Source organism: Triticum aestivum, chromosome 1A (assembly GCF_018294505.1).
Source record: "Triticum aestivum cultivar Chinese Spring chromosome 1A, IWGSC CS RefSeq v2.1, whole genome shotgun sequence".
NCBI lineage: Eukaryota > Viridiplantae > Streptophyta > Magnoliopsida > Poales > Poaceae > Triticum > Triticum aestivum.
In genome coordinates, this window is record NC_057794.1 from 581,616,943 (window position 1) to 581,640,680 (window position 23,738).

A 23,738-nucleotide genomic window follows, 5' to 3' on the forward strand; every position below is an offset into this window, starting at 1 on the left:
TTCGCTCGGAGTAACTCGGGGAGTGGTTCTCGGGGTTCGGCTCCTCTACAGTCACGTTATTACTGCACGCGTGCTGTAGCTGCTAGGATCCATCGTTCATTTTAATCCAATGGCTCAATCGCTGTGTGACAAACCTCGCACCGGCCACTCATAAAAAAATAAAAAAGACCCACACGCCACACTGTTCGCCTCTCTCTGTCTTATCTCCTTCCTCTAGAGAGGCCTGGCCACTGTTATTCCCCAATGCAAGCTAATCCGGTCAGCCTCTACTGCTCCGGCGATGCCTTTTCCTTCATAGGCTCACCTCTTTGCGCTGCTTCTTATCCATCCCCGTGCCCCATGGCTTCTACCGGCTGCTGCAAGGAATGGCCGGGGGATGAAGGTGCTGCGCGAATCGACCTGGGACGCTGCTGCCGCACAACGGCGAGCTCAACGAGCCCGACGACGACGGCAAGCAGCGACCTGGAAGGCGAGGAGGGGCATGCCTGGGCCGCCGCGCTTCCTCGACCGTTGTGACACCCTCCATGATGGGCGCCCCAAGATTCTTCGGCCGCAGGAAGCGTCTGGCGGCAGCGGCGCGTCTCCGGCCAAATCCGGTCAAATCCAATGGAAAAACAACCCTCCTGCCCGGCCAAGCGACCAAGCCCCGATAGCAGAACCTAATGGTCGTCACGCAGCAGGTGAATTACTTGCTGTTAGCCTGTTAATTAGAACTGATTTCTTCCTTTCTTGATTGTTTGTTCGTCTTGTACTGCTGCTTTCTTGATGTTAGAAGAGTGAAAGCAGAGCAAGTGAGAGCATGTGATTGTTTGATCATCCATTAATTCTTCACGGCCATATGATTAGTCAGTAGCCAGTAGAGGTACATGCATGTGTACTGAGTTTAATTTCAGTAACTTTGTGGTCACTTGCGTCTCTGTCAAATTATTCAGATCACTAGCTGAAGAAGTAGTGCCCATGCTTATAATCAACTAGTGGTACTAGGCTACTAGCAGTCCATGTTGTATCTGATTGTACACCCTATATGGAGATAAAAAAACATACTTCGGTACATATCTGTAGCTATGTTACTGGAAATATTAAAAATGATGAGCACTCAACAGATCAGTGTTGCAGCTAACTGAAATTAAACTGATTGTGCATGTCTTCATAAACCAAGAGTTAACTGAAATTAAACTGATTGGAAATGACGACCAATCAACGATCAACTGATTGCGCCTTATGTGTGCCGATTCAATTATCCATTCTGCATCATCTGTCGATCTAACAAGACAGCACAACACACATGCATCAACCTATTGTCATATCCCATGATAGTTTTGCAAGTCCCAAAGATCACCGGCTTCACTCTGAAATTAAAGGGAGACATAACTGATTAGACAAGAAATCATATTGCCTAACACTGAATTTAAGGAATTTTAGACATGATAAGTGAAATACCATCAATAAACGAGCATAGTGCCCATACTCTTGCAATCCATTTGCACTTGTTCCAGCCATTTGCTCTTTAGGTGATTGGTATTGTGCCAGTGGAATGTCATTATCTCTTCTCTATGAAAAGAAAACCGAGCAAATATTAGTCTATATTAAGTTGTTTCTATATTAGTGTTTTTTAGCAAGTACTCTCATTAGATAGGTGTAAGACATTTACCGGATGAGTTTGATTTTTTGGTACAACTGTATTTGTCTCCTTCTTCTTTTTATTGGGGTGCTGGTTGTCAAGCCATGATTTCTTTCGTCTCGAATTCTTCTTCGGAATTTCTTTTTTCTTTAGGCAAGCGGCCTGTAGACAATCCTCAGGTTCTTTAGATATATCTTCAGTTGTGCATGTAGTAGTAGGAGCTTTTTCTTCAACTTGCTTCCTAAGAATCCTCAAAGCATCATCTACTAGTTTGATGCACTCTTTTGATTCAACTGCTTGGGAAGCTATGCCATGGAAATCGTGCATGAAAAACTTCAACTGTTGCCTATCTTCCGATCTAGGGTCTTCCAAAACAATGTTTCCATGACTGTTTTGAATAGTTCCACTTCGTGCTTCTCGAGTCCATCGCTTCAAAATATAGTGGCCTGGAAGATATTTAATATTCATGACGTCAAGGGCTTTTAGAGCATGACTACACAATATACCAACTCTTTCAAATTGCCCACAATTGCATAGAACCTTTTGCTCTTCATAGTCTACAAGAACTTTGCACTCTTCTTCATATGAAAATTCTTGGTCAAGACTTGCAATCGCAATAGTATAAACATTGTGTTGTACCGATGGCTTGATGTATGCTGAGATGGATCTTTCATATTCATTCTGAAAATCTTCAAATATGTGTGGCGTGTAAACTTTGCTTGCTTGTATTACCATAGGAGTCCTCATTCTGACTCTAGGTAATTTTTTCCTAGACTCATATTCCTCATTTACCTCGTTATCTCTTTTTCCTTGCACAACCCTCTCTATGTGCTTGAAAAACCGAAGGATGTCAAGACCAGACTTTAGATGGTCTTTCAAGTCACTGTTCAAGCTCTCACTTAATTGTGTGCTTCTCATGCCTATAGTGTAAGCATTTCTCATGTAACATCTTGCCCATTTCTCTTTTACTTTGTAGATGCTGTCCAACCAAGTTTGTGTTTCCACATTGCTTCTTATGGCATTGAAAGCGTCTTCAAAGGCTTCCTCTTCCTCATACTTGTACATGCAAGCACTGAAATCAGCAACTACATTTGGTCCATCCTCGTCTTTTTTCTTATGAGGTAAGTGCCTGATGGCATTTTGCATTATGTGAAAAGTGCACAATCCATGCCATGCTTCGGTAAATACTGCCTGAATTGCATTACCCATTGCTACATCTTGATCAGTAAAGATTGTTCTTGGTTGCTTTTTGTTATGCACTGATAGGAACGTGTTGAACAACCATTTGAATGATTCAAATGTCTCATCATATAAAAGTGCAGCACCAAAAATGACCATTTCTCTGAAATGGTTGAAACCAACAAACACACCGAAGGGTCTGTACTCTTTGTTTGTCCCAAATGTTGTATCGAAGGTAACAACATCACCGAAATGAGCATAGTCAATTATCATCCTTGCATCAGCCCAAAAGATATTTGCTATATTTTCATCGCAATCTAGTTGCATGTCATATTCAAATGCAGGATTCTCATTCTTTTTATCTCTAAAATACTTGAGCATACTTCCAGCTTCACCATACATCAAGTCCCTTTGTCGCCTGGTTCTCAAGTGGTTCTTGCGATCACGACATGTGTAGCCAAGGTTCAGTGGACCGCCAACTTGGCGACTTGCTAACTCATGGGATTTTCTCGGTACAATTCCTGAATCATCTGCTGTTTCAATTTCAAATGCTTGCAAGGCTGAAATCTTCCTCTGTGATGGCATCAAGTGGCTTGTCCCAGGTAATTGCAAGACATGGTTGTGTTCAACAACTAACTCATGCACCTCATAATTTCGTGCTTCTCGGTCTATAGTAATTCCCATTCGAACATTGCAGCCGGTCCTTGTTTCTGCACGAGGACGCTTTGTATTATTATCCCTTTTGTCTTTTCTTCTGTAGCCCTCATTGGAACAAACATATCTTGCTGAGGTGATTACTCCATCGAGTTTGCTCTTGTTTTCATAATTTATCCTTACATCAAAACCAATATGACCTCCATAACATGTCCAAAAGTTCCAAGCCTCTTTTGTGGAATTGAATTTCATACCAATCTGAGGCATCCAACTAGGAACCACATTTGTCCTATAAAAGTTACACATAACTTATTTGTTTGTATGTTTACACTACAATCATAAGGTGATATAACCTGAGAATTTAACAAAATTGTCGGTACCTGTTAGCATCCTCATTACAGCTAGTCATATTCTCCATTAGACTTTCTCTTCGTTTTTGTTGCTAGGAGAAGGACAACAAAAGGGAGACCATCTGCATTAATCTCCTGTCATGTTTTGGAAATCCCAAGACTTGATGAGCAAATCATCTGTCTTACAAGCAAATATTTGAATACATTCATGCATTTTATCTTGAGCTTGTCCAAAACAATTGAGATCACTTCTATTAAATTTTTTTCACTCTAACATAATCTAAAAGATGCAGAAAATAAGTTTTGCATCTTGCCCTTATCATCCTCCATTAAGAAAATAGTAGCATAGCAAACTCAATCTACAAATTTTGTGCCTTGAGAACATGAATACAATCAGAGCATATGTGACATACCTTCAGATTAATTGTCTTCTTTTTTGTTGCTAGGAGAATCTTTATCGCCTACGGATCAGCTTGCCTTGGTTTCGCTCTGAACATGGAGGACGATCAAAAGAAAGATAGGGCAAAAGGGAGTTGATCTGTGCCGGGGTTCGTCTCCTTAGCTTGCCTTGGTTGCGCTCGGAACATGGAGGACAATCAGAAGAAAGATAGGGCAAAAGGGAGTTGATCTGCTCCACGTACAGATCACCGGTCAACATACAGATCACAGATCAACGTACCTTTGTCATATTATTTTACAAGGACGAACAGGAGGAACGAGGAAGATGAGCGGGACAAAGGCAAAGAGATCGCTGTTTGGCGCCAAGGAGGTTATCAGGGTGTGTTTTGTTTGGCACCAGGTTCTGTTTGGCGGCAATCCTGCAGCCGTACGAGATTTTCTACCACATAATTAGCTGTTTGTTTCCATTTATTAACAGAATCAAGTGGGGGTAATGAGAGCCGTCAGATTTAAATGGATGGCTGATGTGGGTTGGTACAGTACCCGTGCAGTAATAACGTGACTGCAGAGGAGCCGAACCCGTGAGCTCTCTCAGGGGTTGTCCTGTTCCCGCCGAGGCTCGTGTGTGGCCTCTCTATAAAGATGGCAAAGCGAGGCCTACAAATCAATCATGGCACTTTTTGTCGGAATAAAAAGACATCACACACCACGGCTCGTTTGCAAACAAAAAGCAAGTTTACCACAACTTTTCATGTGTATTGACAATTTATCTCGCGCAAACTCCTTGTGAGTATCTTCGTAGTAAATGAGACAAATAATTTTTCATCAAACAATAAAATGATGTTAAATAACTGAAAATGTTAAATAAAGTGGATGTCACATCACCCGACCAAAGTTGACCCACATCTCGCCTACTATTCCAAACCATCTAAATCCACTGCCAACTTCGATTTTAGCCCTCCGAGGCATAACGGTCACGCAAACGGGACAAGACAAACACGATAACAGAAAGAGGTCATGACGGGGCATATTACTGGCAGAAGAGCTTGATTTGTAGGAAAAACTTCGATGCAGAAACTTTTATCGAGGAATGTTTATGCAACGCGAGATTCAACTATTTGATATCTTCTATTTAAGTACTCGATGTCTTCCAAATGCATGAAGCATACCCAGGAATCCATGTGAATCTCGGCATAGTCGATATGTGGTAGATGGCAATTATTAGAGCAATTTTTCTACTAGTGTTAGCTCTTCACTTGAGATATATTCTTATGATGGATGAAGAACTAACTTCCGGTGTGTGTACCTATGCCAATATAAAAAGACCCAAAGTGGCAGATCCAATTAATCTCGGCCATCAAATCATGTCAATCCAACGACCTAGACTGCTTCAATGTCGAGCACTCAACACGTTTAGCGTGCAGTTAATTTCATGCCAAATATAGTGCTAATCGCATAATAACAAGCAAATAATATCCTACTCAATATCCTCATGCACATAATACACTTTTAAATTAACGTGCATTGCACGTACACATTGACTAGTATACTACTTAATATTCGCATGCACTTAAAATACTTCCAAATTAACGTACATTGCACGTATACATTGACTAGTATATATAGTGTGTGATGTCCATGTAACTCCATATTTTCTCAGGTGCACGACACATGAGATTTCTCAGGTACCGGCCGGGGCTGTTTGTGTTGCCTTTGTGAATCACACTTTCCAAAAAATGATGCTCTAACATGGCATGCCAATCCAATTACTCACCGACGTATTGGCATCCATGTCGGGCTCGCCCTCTACTGTACGTACGCGTTATATAGGGTGTCCGTAGGGTACCGTTGTTGCTGCTCCATAAGAGACCCCCGGCCGGCGGCCAGAGCCGTACAAGACTACAAATAATCTCCACGCCCTGGGCGACCAAACGTGTCAACCACTGCCATGGACGACGGCTCGCTGATTGCCATCGTCGCATTTTGCAGCGTCGGGCTGTCCTGTGTGCTTGTCTGCTGCGCCGCCTGCTGCTGTAGTGGACCGGAGGCGGCCGAGGGCCGAAGGAGGAGCGACACGTCGCTGCCTTCGCCCAGGCCGCCGGTCGTCGCCGCCGCAGGTCCGAGTTGAAGGGACGCGAGGCCCGAGCAGCAGCACGAGAGGACTGCGGCGCCTACGCCGGAGCCCGTCGTTGCGGAGAAGCCACGGCTGGGGCACTTCATGTACTCCGTCGCGGCGGAGGAGGGCGGAGTGAGGGGGGCGTCAGAGAAGGTTTGTGCGATCTGCTTGGACGAGCTGGTGGACGGGATGGAGTGCAGCAAGGTGCCGGCGTGCGGGCACGTGTACTGCCGGGAGTGCATCGCGCTGTGGATGAGGAGCCGGAGCACCTGCCCGCTGTGCAGGGAGCTCATCGTGCCGGGGTCTGAGCCGCTCTCGGCAGCCGAAGCAATGGTCTAGCTAGGAGAGAAGACATCCGGAGTTGCGGTGCACACCAAAGGAAAACTACGTTCCAGAGCTTGTGAACATAGTTTCAATTTTTTTATAAAGACAGCTCCCTTTTCGATTTCTATCGATAGAAAAGGGTTTGCTGAAACTCAGTCGACTGAGTTTTAGTCAAGTCTCGGTCGACTCGCTGACTATTAGATTGTTTTGTTGCGTCATACAATGGGGAAACATTTGCATCTGACCGACCCACGAAATGCCCGGCCGGCCGCTCCCGCTCGCCCGCGTCTGATTGGTTGCAGGGAGAGCCACGTCTGCTATGTAGGCCCATCAACTGACAGATTCGTTTTATCTTTTTCGCACCTCATTCTCTTCTTCCTGTCCCCAAATTTCTCTGCTATATCCCACTGGCACACCTCGCGCTGCTCCTTGCTACCAACACTATGACTGCGCGCCCCCCTCCAAGCTGGCAGCCCCTCCTCCTCCTCCTCCTCCTCCTTCGATTTCCGGTTGCAGCGAGCGTGGCGCCGTCCGCCATCGTTGCTACAACCCGCTGCCACATCCTTAGTCACCTGCGACCGACAAACTGCATCCAAGGCGACCTGCGGCGGCGATTTGTGGTGTTTGAACCATGGGGTCGACAAGCTGTGTCGGCAACCGCGGCGAGCTGGACACATGGTTGCGACCAAACCTCTTGTGATGTTGCAACCGCGGCCAGTTTGTGCTGGAACCGGCATGGGCAGATGCTGCGACCGTGGTCACCACGTGTTGGAACCGGCATCGACAAATGTTGGAACCGTGGTCACCACGTGCTGGAACCGGCTTTGACTAATGTTGTGACCGGCATGGGAAAATCTTCACCCGATCGAAAAAGCTTCAACCGGCGATCACCATGCTTGCACGAAACATATGTAAATTGACTTTCATTTTGTGAAAGAAATGGTTGTACAGAAACAACTTTGGATTATGTTCATTATCACAATGTTCTCCAAAGTGTGTGCTAATAAGGTCACAACAAAGCTGTTGCTGGTTAAACGGTTGATTTTCTGTCCTAGACAAGCCCATACACCCAACTACCACATGGGAGGCGATTTCACATCACTCATAGTAAGTGGTACTCACTCATAGTAAGGGAAGCTTCGAGGAGGCCACGAGGTAGGGGGGCGCGCCCATCCCCCCTGGGCGCGCCCTCCACCCTCGTGGGCCCCTCGTGACCCCCCTGACGTACTTCTTCTGCCTATATATCTCCATATACCATAAAAACATTCGAGAGCACAATAGATCGGGAGTTCCACCGCCAGAAGCCTCCGTAGCCACCGAAAGCCAATCTAGACCCGTTTCGGCACCCTACCGGAGGGGGCAATCCCTCTCCGGTGGCCATCTTCATCATCCCGGTGCTCTCCATGACGAGGAGGGAGTAGTTCTCCCTCGGGGCTGAGGGTATGTACCAGTAGCTATGTGTTTGATCTCTCTCTCTCTCTCTCTCTCTCTCTCTCTCTCTCTCTCTCTCTCTCTCTCTCGTGTTCTTGAGGTGATACGATCTTGATGTATCGCGATCTTTGATATTATATTTGGATCCTATGATGTTTTCTCCCCCCTCTTCTCTCTTGTAATGAATTGAGTTTTCCCTTTGAAGTTATCTTATCGGATTGAGTCTTTAAAGATTTGAGAACACTTGATGTATGTCTTGCCGTGCGTATCTGTGGTGACAATGGGATACCACGTGATTCACTTGATGTATGTTTTGGTGATCAACTTACGGGTTCCACCCATGAACCTATGCATAGGGGTTGGCACACATTTTCGTCGTGATTCTCCAGTAGGAACTTTGGGGCACTCTTTGAGGTTCTATGTGTTTGGTTGAATAGATGAATCTGAAATTGTGTGATGCATATCGTATAATCATACCCACGGATACTTGAGGTGACATTGGAGTATCTAGGTGACATTAGGGTTTTGGTTGATTTGTGTCTTAAGGTGTTATTCTAGTACGAACTCTAGGGCTGTTTGTGACACTTATAGGAATAGCCCAACGGATTGATTGGAAAGATTAACTTTGAGATGGTTTCGTACCCCTACCATAATCTCTTCGTTTGTTCTCCGCTATTAGTGACTTTGGAGTGACTCTTTGTTTCATATTGAGGGATAGTTATGTGATCCAATTATGTTATTATTGTTGAGGGAACTTGCACTAGCGAAAGTATGAACCCTAGGCCTTATTTCAACACATTGCAATATCGTTTACGCTCACTTTTATCATTAGTTACCTTGCTGTTTTTATATTTTCAGATTACAAAAACTATTATCTACCATCCATATACCACTTGTATCACCATCTCTTCACCGAACTAGTGCACCTATACAATTTACCATTGTATAGGGTGTGTTGGGGCCACAAGAGACTCTTTGTCATTTGGTTGCATGCTTGCTTGAGAGAGACCATCTTCATCCTACGCCTCCTACGGATTGATAAACCTTAGGTCATCCACTTGAGGGAAATTTGCTACTGTCCTACAAATCTCTGCACTTGGAGGCCCAACAATGTCTACAAGAAGAAGGTTGTGTAGTAGACATCAACCACGGCAGAAGAAAGAGAAAGGACGGAAGTCGTCCCCTATGCCTTAGCCATAGGCTCTATACGATATGCCATGATGTGTACCGCAATGTGCCTTGCCACGTGTCTGGCAAGGGGGTACAAGAGTGATCCATGAGTGGATCATTGGACAACGGTCAAAATTGTCCTTAGGAATAAGGAAATGTTTCTCGGTTATGGAGGTGATAAAGAGTTCGGCGTAAAGAGTTACATCGATGCAAGCTTTAACACCTATCCGGATGACTCTGAGTAGCAAACCGGATACGTATAGTGGAGCAACCATTTGGAATAGCTCCAAGTGGAGCATAGTAGCAACATCTACAATATGAAATAGAGATTTGCGAAGAACACACAGATCTGAATGTTGCAGACCCGTTGACTGACACTTCTCTCGTAGGCATAACATGATCAAACCCTAGAACTCATTGACTGACACCATCGCTTCTTCATAGCTCATAGGTTCATCGTTGTTCAACAACATGACCTTTAAGACAGGGTTACCACTGAGAAGTTGTACACACCCTTGTCGACCTACGAGGTTCGATAGTAATTTGATCTGAAGCTTCATGATCATCATCATTAGCTTTCTCTTCAACTGACGTAGTTGCCACAGAAACATCTTTCTATGCTGCGCTACTCTCTGGTTGAAGTGAAGGTTCAACAACCTCATCAAGTTCTATCTTCCTCCCACTCAATTCTTTCGAGAGAAACTCTTTCTCGATAAAGGACATGTTCTTAGCGACAAACACCTTGCCCTCAGATCTAAGATAGAAGGTATACCCAATCGTCTTCTTTGGGTATTCTATGAAGATACAATTTTCCGCTTTGGGTTCGAGCTTTTCCAACCGAAGCCTACCGACATAAGCATCGTAGCCCCAAACCTTAAGAAACAACAACTTTGGTTTCTTGCCAAACCATAATTCATACGGTGTCGTCTCCACGGACTTAGATGGTGCCCTATTTAAAGTGAATGTAATTGTCTTTAATGCATAACCCCTCAAAATAGCGGTAGATTGGTAAGAGACATCATACACCATATCCAATAAGGTTCGATTACGACGTTCGGACACACCATCATGCTATGGTGTTCCAGGCGGTGTCAACTGTGAAATGATTCCACCTTGTCTTTAGTGGTTGCCAAACTCATAACTCAGATACTTTCCCTTTGATCAGATCGAAGGAACTTGATCTTCTTGTTACGATGATTCTCAACTTCACTCTGAAATTTCTTGAACTTTTCAGACATTTCAGACTTATACTTCATTAAGTAAATATATCCATATCTATTCAATTCACCAGTGAAGGTGAGAAAATAACGATATCCACCGCGCGCGTCAACACTCATCGGACCTCACACATCAGCATGTATGATTTCCAACAAGTCACTTGCCCATTCCATTGTTTCAAAGAATGGGGTTTTAGTCATCTTGCCAAAGAGGCACGGTTCGCATGTGTCAAGTGATTCAAAATCAAGTGACTTCAAAAGTCCATTAGCATGGAGGTTTTTTCATGCGCTTTACACCAATATGACCTAAGCGGCAGTGCCACATGAAAGTGGTACTATCATTATCAACTCTACATCTTTTGACATCAATGTTATGAACATGTGTATAACTACGACCCAGATTCAATAAACCATTCACATTGGGTGCATGACCATAGAAGGTATTATTCATGTAATCAGAATAACCATTATCCTCTGACTTAAAAATGAATAACTGTATTGCAATAAACATGATCTAATCATGTTCATGCTCAACGTAGACACCAATGCAAACAATATTTATCTAGGTTCAACACTAATCCCGAAGGTAGAGGGAGCGTGTGATGGTGATCACGTCAACCTTGGAAACACTTCCAACACACATCGTCACCTCGCCCTTAGCTAGTCTCCATTAATTCCATAGCTTTTGTTTCCAGTTACCAATATTAGCAAATGAACCGGTATCTAATACCCAGGTGCTACTAGGGGTACTAGTAAGGTACACATCAATAACACACATATATCAAATATACTTTTGTTGAAGTTGACAGCCTTCTTATCTACCAAGTATTTGAGGCAGTTCCGCTACCAGTGACCGTTCCCCTAATAGAAGCACTTTGTCTTGGGTTTGGGTTCTTGGGTTTCTTCACTGGAGCGGCAACTGGCTTGCCATTCAAGAAGTTTCTCTTCTTGCCCTTGCCCTTCTTTGAAACCAGTGCTCTTGTTAACCATCAACACTTGATGCTCCTTCTTGATTTCTACCTTTACGGCCTTAAGCACGACGAACAGCTCCGGGATTAACTTCCCTTGCATGTTATAGTTCATCATGAAACTCTAGTAGCTTGGTGATAGCGACTGGAGAACTTTTGTCAATCACTCTCTTATCTGGAAGATTAACTCCCACTTGATTCAAGTGATTGAAGTACACAGACATTCTGAGCAAATGCTCATTGCCTGAGCTATTCTCCTTCATCTTGTAGGCAAAGGTCTTGTCAGAGGTCTCAACCTCTCGACACGGGCATGAGCCTGAAATACCAATTCCAGCTCTTCGAACATCTCATATGTTCTATGGCGTTCAAAACGCTTTTGGAGCCCCGACTCTAAGCCGTAAAGCATGGCGCACTAAACTATCAGGTAGTCATCATAACGTGTCCACCAGATGTTCACAACATCCACAGACGACGCCAGAGGGGTTGGCACACCGAGCGGTGCATCAAGGACAGAAGCCTTCTGTGTAGCAGTGAGGACAATCCTCAGACTACGGCCCTAGTCCACACAATTGCTTACAATATCTTTCAACTTAGTCTTTCTCTAGGAACGTATTAAAACAAAGAGCTAAAGCGCGAGCTATTAATCCACAACATAATTTGCAAAGACAAATTAGACTATGTTCATGATAATTAAGTTCATTTAATCAAATTATTCAATGAACTCCCACTCAGATAGACATCCCTCTAGTCATCTAAGTGATACATGATCTGAATCGACTAGGCCGTGTCCGATCATCACATGAGACGGACTAGTCATCAACGGTGAACATCTCCATGTTGATCATATCTGCTATATGACTCATGTTTGACCTTTCGGTCTCTTGTGTTCCGAGGCCATGTCTGTACATGCTAGGATCGTCAAGTCAACCTAAGTGTTTTGCATGTGTAAATCTGGCTTACACCCGTTGTATTCGAACGTTAGAATCTATCACACTCGATCATCACGTGGTGCTTCGAAACAACGAGCCTTCGCAACGGTGCACAGTTAGGGGGAACACTTTCTTGAAATTTTAGTGAGGGATCATCTTATTTATGCTACCGTCATTCTAAGCAAATAAGATGTAAGCATGACAAACATCACATGCAAATCATAAAGTGACATGATATGGCCAATATCATCTTGCGCCTTTGATCTCCATCTTCGAGGTGCGATATGAACACCATCGTCACCGGCATGACACCATGATCTCCATCATCGTGTCTTCATGAAGTTGTCTTGCCAACTATTACTTCTACTACTATGGCTAACGGTTAGCAATAAAGTAAAGTAATTACATGGCGTTTTCATTGACACGCAGGTCGTAAATAAATTAAGACAACTCCTATGGCTCCTACAGGTTGTCATACTCATCGACATGCAAGTCATGATTCCTATTACAAGTGATCAATCTCATACATCACATATATCATTCATAACATCCTTTTGGCCATATAATATCACATAGCATACCCTGCAAAAACAAGTTAGACGTCCTCTTATTGTTGTTGCATGTTTTACGTGGCTGCTATGGGTTTCTAGCAAGAACGTTTCTTACCTACGCAAAACCACAACGGTGATATGCCAATTGCTATTTACCCTTCATAAGGACCCTTTTCATCGAATCCGATCCGACTAAAGTGGGAGAGACAGACACCCGCTAGCCACCTTATGCATCAAGTGCATGTCAGTCGATGTAACCAGTCTCATGTAAGTGTACGTGTAAGGTCGGTCCGGGCCGCTTCATCCCACAATGCCGCCGAATCAAGATAAGACTAGTAATGGTAAGCAAATTGACCAAATCATCGCCCACAACTACTTTGTGTTCTACTCGTGCATAGAATCTACGCATAGACCTAGCTCATGATGCCACTGTTGTGGAACGTAGCAATAATTCAAAAAAATTCCTACGTGTCACCAAGATCAATCTAGAAGATACTAGCAACGAGAGAGAGGGAGTGAATCTTCATACCCTTGAAGATCGTTAAGCGGAAGCGTTACAAGAACGCGGTTGGTGGAGTCGTACATGCAGCGATTCACATCGCGGTCGATTCCGATCTAAGCGCCGAACAATGGCGCCTCCGTGTTCAACACACGTACAACCCAGAGACGTCTCCTCCTTCTTGATCCAGCAAGGGGAGATGAGAAGTTGAGGGAGAACTCCGACAACACGATGGCGTGGTGGTGATGGAGCTCGTGGTTCTCCGGCGGCGCTTCGCCAAGCGCTACAGAGGAGGAGGAGGTGTAGGAGAGGGGAGGGGCTGCACCAGGGGAAGGGTGCGGCTGCCCTCTCTCTCCCTCACTATATATAGGGGGAAGGGGGAGGAGGAGGCGCCCTAGGGTTCCCAAGGGGAGGGGCGGCGGCCACAAGGGAAACCCCAGATGGTGATGTGAACTAGATTATTGACTCTAGTAAACTCTTCGGGTGTTAGTCACATGGCGATGTGAACTATGAGTGTTAATCACATAACAATGTGAACTAGATTATTGACTCTAGTGCAAGTGGGAGCCTGTTGGAAATATGCCCTAGAGGCAATAATAAAATGGTTATTATTATATTTCCTTGTTCATGATAATTGTCTATTGTTCATGCTATAATTGTATTAACCGGAAACCGTAATACATGTGTGAATACATAGATCGTAATATGTCCCTAGTAAGCCTCTAGTTGACTAGCTCGTTGATCAATAGATGGTCATGGTTTCCTGACCATGGACATTGGATGTCATTGATAACGGGATCACATCATTAGGAGAATGATGTGATAGACAAGACCCAATCTTAAGCATAGCACAAGATCGTGTAGTTCGTTTGCTAAAGCTTTTCTAATGTCAAGTATCATTTCCTTAGACCATGAGATTGTGCAACTCCCGGATACCATAGGAATGCTTTGGGTGTACAAAACGTCACAACGTAACTGGGTGGCTATAAAGGTGCACTACAGGTATCTCCGAAAGTGTCTGTTGGATTGGCACGAATCGAGACTAGGATTTGTCACTCTGTATGACGGAGAGGTATCTCTGGGCCCCACTCAGTAATGCATCATCATAATGAGCTCAATGTGACTAAGGAGTTGGTCACGGGATCATGCGTTACGGAACGGGTAAAGAGACTTGCCAGTAACAAGATTGAACGAGGTATGGGGATATCGACGATCGAATCTCGGGCAAGTAACATACCAATAGACAAAGGGAATTGTATACGGGATTGATTGAATCCCCGACATTGTGGTTCATCCGATGAGATCATCGTGGAACATGTGGGAGGCAGCATGGGTATCCAGATCCCGCTGTTGGTTATTGATCGGAGAGATGTCTCGGTCATGTATGCATGGGTATCCAGAACCCGTAGGGTCTACACACTTAAGGTTCGGTGACGCTAGAGTTGTTATGGGAAATAGTATGTGGTTACCGAAGGTTGCTCGGAGTCTCGGATGAGATCCCGTACATGACGAGGAGTTCCGGAATGGTCCGGAGGTGAAGATCGATATATTGGACGAAGGGTATTGGAGTCCGGAATTGTTCCGGGGGTACCGGGTGACGATCAGCATGTCCGAAAGGGGTTCCGGAGGCCCCCGCAAGCGTTGGGGGGCCTTATGGGCCAAGGGGAGGGGGCACATCATCCCACTAAGGGGATGAGCGCCCCTCCCACCCCATCTCATGTAACCTGGAGAGGTGGGGGCGCCTCCCCTAGGGCAGCCACCCCTCCCGTCTTGGGGGGCAAGTTTCCTAGGGGTGGGGGCGCCCAAACCCATCTAGGGTTTCCCCTATGGCCGCCGCCCCTCCCCTAGGGAACCCTAGGGCGCCTCCTCCTCCCCCTTCCCCCTATATATAGTGAGGGAGAGAGAGGGCAGCCGCACCCTTCCTCTGGTGCAGCCCCTCCCCATCTCCTACACCTCCTCCTCCTCCTCTGTAGCGCTTGTCGAAGCTCTGCCGGAGAACCACGAGCTCCAGCACCACCACGCCATCGTGCTGTCGGAGTTCTCCCTCAACTTCTCCTCTCCCCTTGCTGGATCAAGAAGGAGGAGACGTCACCGGGCTGTACGTGTGTTGAACGCGGAGGCGCCGTTGTTCGGCGCTTAGATCGTAATCGACCGTGATGTGAATCGCTGCGTGTACGACTTCACCAACCGCGTTCTTGTAACGCTTCCGCTTAGCGATCTTCAAGGGTATGAAGATGCACTCCCTCTCTCTCGTTGCTAATATCTCCTAGATTGATCTTGGTGACACGTAGGAATTTTTTTGAATTATTGCTACATTCCCCAACAAACACCACCCCACACATTACAACACAACACAAGGTGCCTGCCCTAAGAAAAACTTCAAAGCCGCGTCTCGACGAACACCGATTACCTCGAAGAGCAACAACTGCAACTGGACCTTCCTTGCCAATGCACCAACCACCCATGAATGCCTAAAAGGAGATTGCGAGTGGGTGGCGGGACTCGGTTGGTCCCAAAAAGCCGTCGTCTTTGACTCACCGGCAACGACGTACATTGCGCCGATGAAGATCTACTTGGACCAGCGGCGAGCACCAGAGAACCACATCACATAACTCCAAGCCATGTCTCCCATGCGATGCTCCCAACAGAGTCACGGCGCCATGACGCCGCCATCGCTGATCCGAAAATGGACCTAGGCTTTCGCCCGGAGACAACAACCCAAGCGAGAATGGAGGAGATGCCGACACACCTCCGCGACGCCTCGAAGAAAGGGAACGACACCCACAGGCACCGTCGCCACCAACACCGACCGAAGACGGGCAAGATTTTCATCCGTAATATCGTGCACCTCCATCCCTGCCCACTGGATTAGGGCCACTATCCATGATTGGTCACACCGCCACCGCCACAACACCTCGCCAAAGTGATCATAATGGCACGGAACACCATTAGTGGTGTAGTGTGACTGTGAATATCCTAGCTCTCCTATTTATTTATTTTTGTAAATTCAGCTATGTTCTTGTGTAACTGTGAGATTGCTATAGATTGTCCATGTCATTCTTGTCTAGTTTTTACTATGAAAATGTGAGATTGCTCTTGTGGACTTCCCTGGTTATTTATTAGTGTAATTCTTAGTGGATTTACATTGCTATAGGTTAGTTACTCTTTTTTCATTTGATGGTGGATCTTTAGTGGATCTACATTGTAATCCTTAGTTGATTTACACTGTAATCCTTAGTGGATTCACATTAGATTTTCTTAGTGGATTTTTCACTTCAATTCTTAGTTGAGTTACAATAGTCCGGTGGATCAAGCACCAGAGCCGGTGGTCATGGAGAAACCACAACTAGGGTCTTGTGCTCTGCGGCCGCCGCCACGGAGAAGGATGCCGAATTGAGGGGGTGTCGAAGAAGGTCTGCGTGATCTGCCTGGATGCGCTGGAGGACGAAAAGGAGTGCAGTAAGGTGCCGGTGTGCAGGCACGTGTACACTTCCGGGATTGCATCGCGCTATGGATGAGGAGCCAGAGCACCTGCCCTCTCTGCAGGCAAGTCATCATGACAGGGCCAGAGCCGCTCTCAGCTGCCGAGGAATGGTCTATGAGAAACCATAAGGTGAAAGAAAACAAAGATGTTATGGTGAAAACCAAATGAAATTATGCTGCAAAGCTTGTAAAACATTTGAAAAAAAATAAACTAAGTTGCTGAGGTCATGTCTAGATGATAAACCCACGAAAATGTTTGTTGTTATAATTTGAGAAAGTAAACCCATTACTATCTCTCATGTATTTTTCTTATTTTACTCTCCTTAAGGGCACTCCCAATGCATTGTATTTGAAGTGCTTATTTATACCAACTAACATTTTTTTTCGAGAAACACAATATAGAGGTAGACGCTCATATACATGCGCATACACTCACCTCGATGAATCACACACAAACCTTACCCCTAAGAGGGTTTTTGAGAAACTGAGCCGATGGGTCTTGAGGTTTACTAAATCACCACAAATGCCTCACTATCGGCAGAAATGTCGCCTCCCATTAAAAGAATATTTTGTCTTTATGAGATACACATATGTCAAACCTGGAGTTTGATCTCTAGGGGGCTAAGGATATAACAATCCTCCTAATTGTTGAGCCACATGTTGGTTCTTAAAGACTAGCACCTTGGTCTGACAAAGGAAACCAGCAAAGGCAACAAGGGTTCTTACCAATTTTGCCCCAAATAAAACTCCAGCCTCGATACGCAATAAGGTGTCTGACCCATTTTTGTCCTAGTTGTAAGTCCACTGCCGACACGCAACTCGGGCTCGACCCATTTTTGTCCCATTCGCAAATACATTTAGACACGCAACTGAATGCCGACAAGCAACTGATGCCAACACACTAAAGCCCAGCCCAAATGACGTCAAAGGGCAACCCAACGCGAGATTGCAAAAAAAAAAAAAAAAACCTACGTGTGAGATTGCTAAAGTGCCGACGCTGTTTTCCGTTCCGGATACAGATCGAGTTAACGTGTGACTCCGCCTACAAATCAGATCCCGACCACCGCCCGTTGTTGCTGATATATATACTCCTGATCCTGATCATGGAAAACTGCTCCTATATTGTATTGCAAGAAAGAAATCTCCGGCCAAACACACAAGAGGCGGAGGAGCCAATCTCCACGTACGCGCGTGCGTACGTCCCGATTCACCACGCTAGCTGGGGCGTCCCGCAGCTTTCGCGTGCCTAACGAACGAGCACGATGATGTGGCAGGACATGATGGCCCTCGTTGCTATCCTCGTCGCGGCATTGGGCGTCTGCCTAATCTGGTGCATGGCACCAGCTGCAGAGGTGGTGGAACAAGGACATAACGTGCCCCCCACGGGTCGATGGAGGGGGAGGTGGCCGGGCTCGCAGCGGCAAAGGCCGGCGCCGGCGGCGCGGGTCGTCGTGGGGAAGCCGCAGCAGCTGGTCTACTTCTCGTACCCCGCAGCGCCCGACGCGGAGGGCGGCGGAGGGACGGCCGGAGCGTCGGTGGTGGTGTGCGCCATCTGCCTGGAGGCGCTGGTCGCCGGGGCGGAGTGCAGCGAGGTGCCGGCGTGCCGGCACGTGTTCCACCGTGGCTGCCTCGCGCTGTGGATCAAGAGCAAGAGCACCTGCCCGCTCTGCAGGGAGCTTGTCGTGGCAGGGTCAGAACCCATCACGGCTGCCGAGGCCATGGTTTAGCTTTATACTTAGCTGGGTGCGGGGTCTAGGTCTGGCTCTTGCCGACGGATGATGAAGCTGTTGTTTGCTACCCTTTCAGATCAACCAAAGCGCCCATCACATACGTGGATCTAGTGTCCGTTCTGCATGCATGCACGCATACACATCACATGTTTGGTGAAGCCTCGCTGAATCCCTACGCAGGCAGAGACGAGTTAGAGACTTTGGCTGGCGTAGGTGGAGAGAGGGATTTAGTTAGAGACGAGCCAGGAGGTCTTGAGCTTAATACTGCGTTGGCAGGGTTTTAAACTCAAGACTTTCTGGCTCGGCTATCATACTGAATCCGTGAATCAGTCAATTGCTCCAAAAGTCCAAACTGACGGAAAGAGTATTTAGTCTTTAGATTAGAGGTGGGATCAATGTAGGCCGCAGTGTCTTCAACTCAAGACATTTTGGCTTAAATACCATATAGAATTCATGCTTAGCAAGCTCATTCAAAAGTTCGAACTGATAGAGAGAGGCCGGCAATATATTTCAACATGGTCGACGCTGGACCACATGTATATGTACATAGACAACATGCCATTTTTTCTTCATGTCGGGAACTTATTAGTAGACAACATACAATTGTAACCGTGAAAATTAAGAAAGGAATTAAGTTGATGAGGGGGACGATACGTGCCCGCGGCTACAAGTTTTTTGCGTTTGCCTTTGATGTGATCGATCTAGTGCTGAAGTTTCAACAGTTTGCCTCAGAAAAATGTCAAAGATTTAAAGATGATCTTGACTTGGGAGGCGACCCTACTAGCGGACTGGGACTGACAGTATAGTCGATAGGTGGTGTAGCGAAAATTCTAAACGCATGGACTGGTTACTGGGTTTTACGGGCATATTCCAAACTAATCCTCCTCCCCCCCCCCCCTGATTTTCAGTGGGGGTGGGCCCCTCACCATTATTCTACGCAATCAAAGCATGCCAATCTAGCCAGTCCGTTGATCCCGTAAAAAATAGCTCGCGCGTGTAGCGTTGCTCGTGGTGTAGTGACCAGGAGGATCAGATGATCATCATTTGTGAAGTGACAAGGTGGAAGGCGACAACTCTGGTCGGCAAGGCGATGCTACACGATCCTTGATGGCAGCAATGGTGCCGAGGTTTAGCGTCGGAAATTCATCAAGAATAACTTAGCGGGGGTGTTAAACTAATCAGCTAGTCATGCGAGTTAGCACGTTCGGCCATCATTGTCTCTATGTGTCGTCCTCATGTCCAAGTGCTCGTCTTTAAGGATTTGTTGAAGATAAAGCACGCCCATTTACGTGTCTTGGCAAGAATATCAAGTTCAAATATATGGGGGCGACAAACCAACGAAGGTGGATCTTTTCTAAGAGGCCATGTCTCTACATGAAGCTGGAGTAGATGATGTAACCCACGAGGTAGCCAGCATATATCTCGCTAGAGTGGATGATGTAACCTGCAAGGTGGTGTATTTTACAAGATTAGTAGTGGTAATCCAGATGGTTTGTAAATTCGCTAAACCAAAATTGAACGAGATATTGCGACGAACAATCTAGCCAATAATTTGATTTGTCGTGGACCGACATCTATAAATCGGCAAGATGTGAATTCTCAACGAGTCAAGACCAGGAGGGAACCAACCTGTGGGTTGGATGGTTAGTAGGACAGTGGTATCTCCAGCTCACCAGAGTTTAAGTCCTAAACTTGACATTGGTGTTCGCATTTTTCTGTATTTATTTTAGGCCTACCGGCGATGTGGGTTCAGTGGGAGGAGACGTTTCTGTCGACTATAAAGGTGTGTGGCGACTCTTTCATTCTCAAGATAATGTGTTGACTCAGTCACTCGAAGGTGCTCATAGGGGTAGAATGTGCATTTGTATGCTCCATAGGGATGTGTGTGTGAGTGTCTGCATCCGTACATTGTTAGAAAAAGTCAAGATCAAGGAGACTGGAAATCAAAACTAGGAGGAAATTGTTGGTCATAAATTTGCTTTGGTCAAATTAGTTTTAAGCGAATTTGAACCGACGTAATCTCTACTCCTAATGTCTCAGTTGGTAGGTCGCGTTCCGGGTTTTATTTTCGTCCCACCTCACCCGGTCTTTTTTGGTACTTCTTCGGTACTTCCTCCCACCTTCCTCTCAGCCGCGAAAAACCAAGGAAAACCCCGCGATCGAGTCCCGTACACGCCCAACCTCCCGTCTCACGCTAAGCCGCATAAAACCAAAAAAAAACCTCAAGCCGAGTCCCCCGCCCGCCCCCACGCACTCCAGGCCCTAACATCCCGTCGCACCAAGACAGACGAACCAAAAAAATCTACGAATAGTCCGTCGGTTATTTTTCGCTGGTTTTTATTTCGTCTCACCACTTTCGTTGGTTTTATTTCGCTGGTTTTATTTCGTCTCCCTCCCACCTGTCTTTTCGCTTCACCACCCACATAAACCCATCAGATTAGTTACCATAAAAAAATCGCAATCAATCAAGTATTGATGATCAGATTAGTTACCATATAAAAAATAAATCGCAATCAATCAAGTATTGATGGGATATTTCCTTATATTGATGTGATCTCCCCTTTTTTATCATCAATCGTCTCTACTGCCTAAAAAATGCGTAGCTTTCCCTTTCGCTTCACCACCCACATAAACCCATCAGATTAGTTACCATATAAAAAATAAATCGCAATCAATCAAGTATTGATGATCAGATTAGTTACCGTATAAAAAATAAATCGCAATCAATCAAGTATTGATGGGATATTTCCTTATATTGATGTGATTTTCCCTTTCTTATCATCAATCATCTCTACTGACTAAAAAAATGCGTAGCTTTCCTTTTCGCTTCACCACCCACATAAACCCATCAGATTAGTTACCATATAAAAAATAAATCACAATCAATCAAATATTGATGATCAGATTAGTTACCATATAAAAAATAAATCGCAATCAATCAAGTATTGATGGGATATTTTCTTATATTGATGTGATTTTGCATAGCCCTACTTATCACCTAATTTTATCCGCTTGGTTTAGGAAGTGCACATAGGTAGATCAACATATTTTGTAGCTCTTTCGGATGTAAAAGCATATGTTGCATAAGAAATTATTATCTTCTAAGCATACTCACATTTCACTAACAAATAGGGGGAGGTTCAGACTTCAGAGCAATGATAAAAAGGTTTATTCCTCACTCTTTTGTTGGAATTTTAGTTCCAAGTTAACATGATTTCTTATCCGCTTCATAAATCATGCATCTGCTTAATTAGGTGATAAGTAGGGCTATTGTGGGGTTTGTTTAAACTCCAGCATAAGGAATTCTTGTTTAAGAAAAAATACTTTTGGCTTCTTTAATTCAAAATTGATTGCAACATCGTGTTAGTATGTGATTTCTCACATCTGGTTGTAATATTTGTGAAGACGTGCATTGCACGTGCACTTGGAAGCGGGCCCGTGGCCCGCGCCGGACGGCGCCGACGCTGACCCGGGCCACCTCCTCCACGTATTCTTGGAGCTGTGACTGGCCGATTTACATGAAATTAATTCCCTCAGTTCTGGTGGCAAATATAATACACATAATCCATATTGTTATGCACTAGCGTGTGTGTGTGAAATAGATGGATTATGGTTCCGTACCCAATAAGATGGATATGTGTGTGTGTGTTAGAGAGAGGGAGAGGGGGAGAGAGAGTGAGGAAGAGGGAGGGAGTGTGTGTGTGTGTGAGGATTTGATGGTAAAAAAGGTCGCCAATGTCGTAATATTGAACTCTTTAAGTTAACGTGGCCCCGTTGCAACGCACGGGCGTTCTTTTAGTTGAAATAGTGGTTGTGTAGGGGAGTAGTACTAGTCCATGTCCAAGTACTAGTAGGTTTAGGAATCTCGTCAGAGGTTTACAAAAAAAAGGAATCTCGTCAGAGTCGGCTTTGGCTACGTTTGATCTGGGCTGGACAATGTGTATGTATGCACCGGCAACAATACCAATGTAACCGTGAAAATTAAGAAAATAGGGAGAAAAGGTTATGATACAGCCCTTAGCTATAAGTTTTTGGCCCAGCTGTTTGTGATTTCGATCCTTTGGTGAAGTTCCAACTTCCAACAGACCACGCTAGACGCTAGTGCGAACGACGACGATGGACATCATCATCCAGGGCGGCCTTGTTACCCTGATTTGGGCATTTGTTGCCGTCTGCATAGTGATCTATTGCATCCGCTCAGAGGCCGCGGCGGACGAAAGGAGGCGCTTGTGGCCGGGCTCGCAGCATGGGAGGACGGCGCTGGCGAGGGTCGTCGTAGGGGAGCCGCAGCAGCTGGTCTACTTCTCGTACCCCGCCGATACGGAGGACGGACGAACGACGGTCGGGGCGTCGGTGGTGGTGTGCGCGATCTGCCTGGAGGCGCTGGTGGGCGGGGCGGAGTGCAGCGAGGTGACGGCGTGCCGGCACGTGTTCCACCGGGGCTGCCTTGCGCTCTGGATCAAGAGCAAAGGCACCTGCCCGCTCTGCAGGGAGCATGTCGTGCCGGGGCCAGAGCCCCCGTCAGCTGCCGATAACATGGTTTAGCTTTATTAGGGCTTGCTCATTGATACTTTCTCTGTAAATAAATATAAAAACGTTTAAATCATTAAATAGTGATGTAAACGTTTTTATATTTCGTTACAGATGGAGTACGTATAGTCATAAGATGAATTTGTTGCTGCATTTATTTTGAAAAGAAAGAAACTGTTACTGTATTTGCGGACGGATGTTGGCGCATGTTCGGCTAAACAGGGAATATGGCGAGCCGTGGTGAACAACTTTGCCCTCTTCAAAGATGGATTCTTGCTACTCGTGGCGGGGTTTGTGTCTTGTGTGTTTGTGTGCATGGCTTCCGCTAGGCTGAAGTTTGTTTGTGTGTCAAGCAGCCACTGGTCATGGTCTTGTCTTGATCGCTTTGTTGTGTCAACCTAGTCTTGGGCTTGCACGGTTGGAAATCTTTCTCTCTATCAATAGATTGGCACGCAAGCTTTGTGTTTTCTCAAAAAGAAATTGACGCATCTACCCACAAGAAAGGACCGTGCTATCGACGGTTGGAAATCTTTCTCTCTATCAATGGATCAACATGCAGGCTTTGCATTTTCTCGAAAAGAAATTGA

At 45.6% G+C, this 23,738-nt stretch overlaps 3 protein-coding genes across 4 annotated transcripts; all 3 read left to right on the forward strand.

Moving 5' to 3' along the window:
• The first annotated feature begins 229 nt into the window (after positions 1-229).
• Positions 230-4,582, forward strand: LOC123182534 (uncharacterized). Of its 2 annotated transcripts, XR_006492210.1 has the most exons (4): positions 230-680; positions 2,598-2,742; positions 3,190-3,402; positions 4,251-4,582. XR_006492210.1 is itself a non-coding variant. In XM_044595144.1 (3 exons), exons 1-3 carry the CDS (start codon positions 377-379, stop codon positions 3,293-3,295), a joined length of 555 nt encoding a protein of 184 aa, XP_044451079.1. In that variant the 5' UTR covers positions 230-376; the 3' UTR covers positions 3,296-4,217. The 2 variants fall into 2 exon arrangements, 1 of the variants encoding a protein (XP_044451079.1); XM_044595144.1 differs by lacking the exon at positions 4,251-4,582 and having other exon boundaries at positions 3,190-4,217.
• Positions 4,583-18,000: 13,418 nt separating this feature from the next.
• LOC123182540 (probable E3 ubiquitin-protein ligase ATL44) lies at positions 18,001-19,277 on the forward strand. The gene has a single exon (XM_044595149.1). It carries the CDS (start codon positions 18,154-18,156, stop codon positions 18,616-18,618), a length of 465 nt encoding a protein of 154 aa, XP_044451084.1. The 5' UTR covers positions 18,001-18,153; the 3' UTR covers positions 18,619-19,277.
• A 3,336-nt stretch (positions 19,278-22,613) lies between these two features.
• LOC123182547 (E3 ubiquitin-protein ligase ATL41-like) lies at positions 22,614-23,340 on the forward strand. The gene has a single exon (XM_044595156.1). It carries the CDS (start codon positions 22,738-22,740, stop codon positions 23,164-23,166), a length of 429 nt encoding a protein of 142 aa, XP_044451091.1. The 5' UTR covers positions 22,614-22,737; the 3' UTR covers positions 23,167-23,340.
• The last annotated feature ends 398 nt before the right edge of the window (positions 23,341-23,738 follow it).

What these genes read in the sequence shown, in the direction of transcription:
- LOC123182547 (XM_044595156.1), top strand. Translation starts at nt 22,738, where the DNA reads ATGGACATCATCATCCAGGGCGGCCTTGTTACCCTGATTTGGGCATTT.
- LOC123182534 (XM_044595144.1), top strand. Translation starts at nt 377, where the DNA reads ATGAAGGTGCTGCGCGAATCGACCTGGGACGCTGCTGCCGCACAACGG. An exon ending in TAATGGTCGTCACGCAGCAG is followed by an intron (nt 681 to 2,597) that starts GTGAATTACTTG and finishes TTTACTTTGTAG; the next exon opens with ATGCTGTCCAACCAAGTTTG. An exon ending in CTCGTCTTTTTTCTTATGAG is followed by an intron (nt 2,743 to 3,189) that starts GTAAGTGCCTGA and finishes GCATACTTCCAG; the next exon opens with CTTCACCATACATCAAGTCC.
- LOC123182540 (XM_044595149.1), top strand. Translation starts at nt 18,154, where the DNA reads ATGATGTGGCAGGACATGATGGCCCTCGTTGCTATCCTCGTCGCGGCA.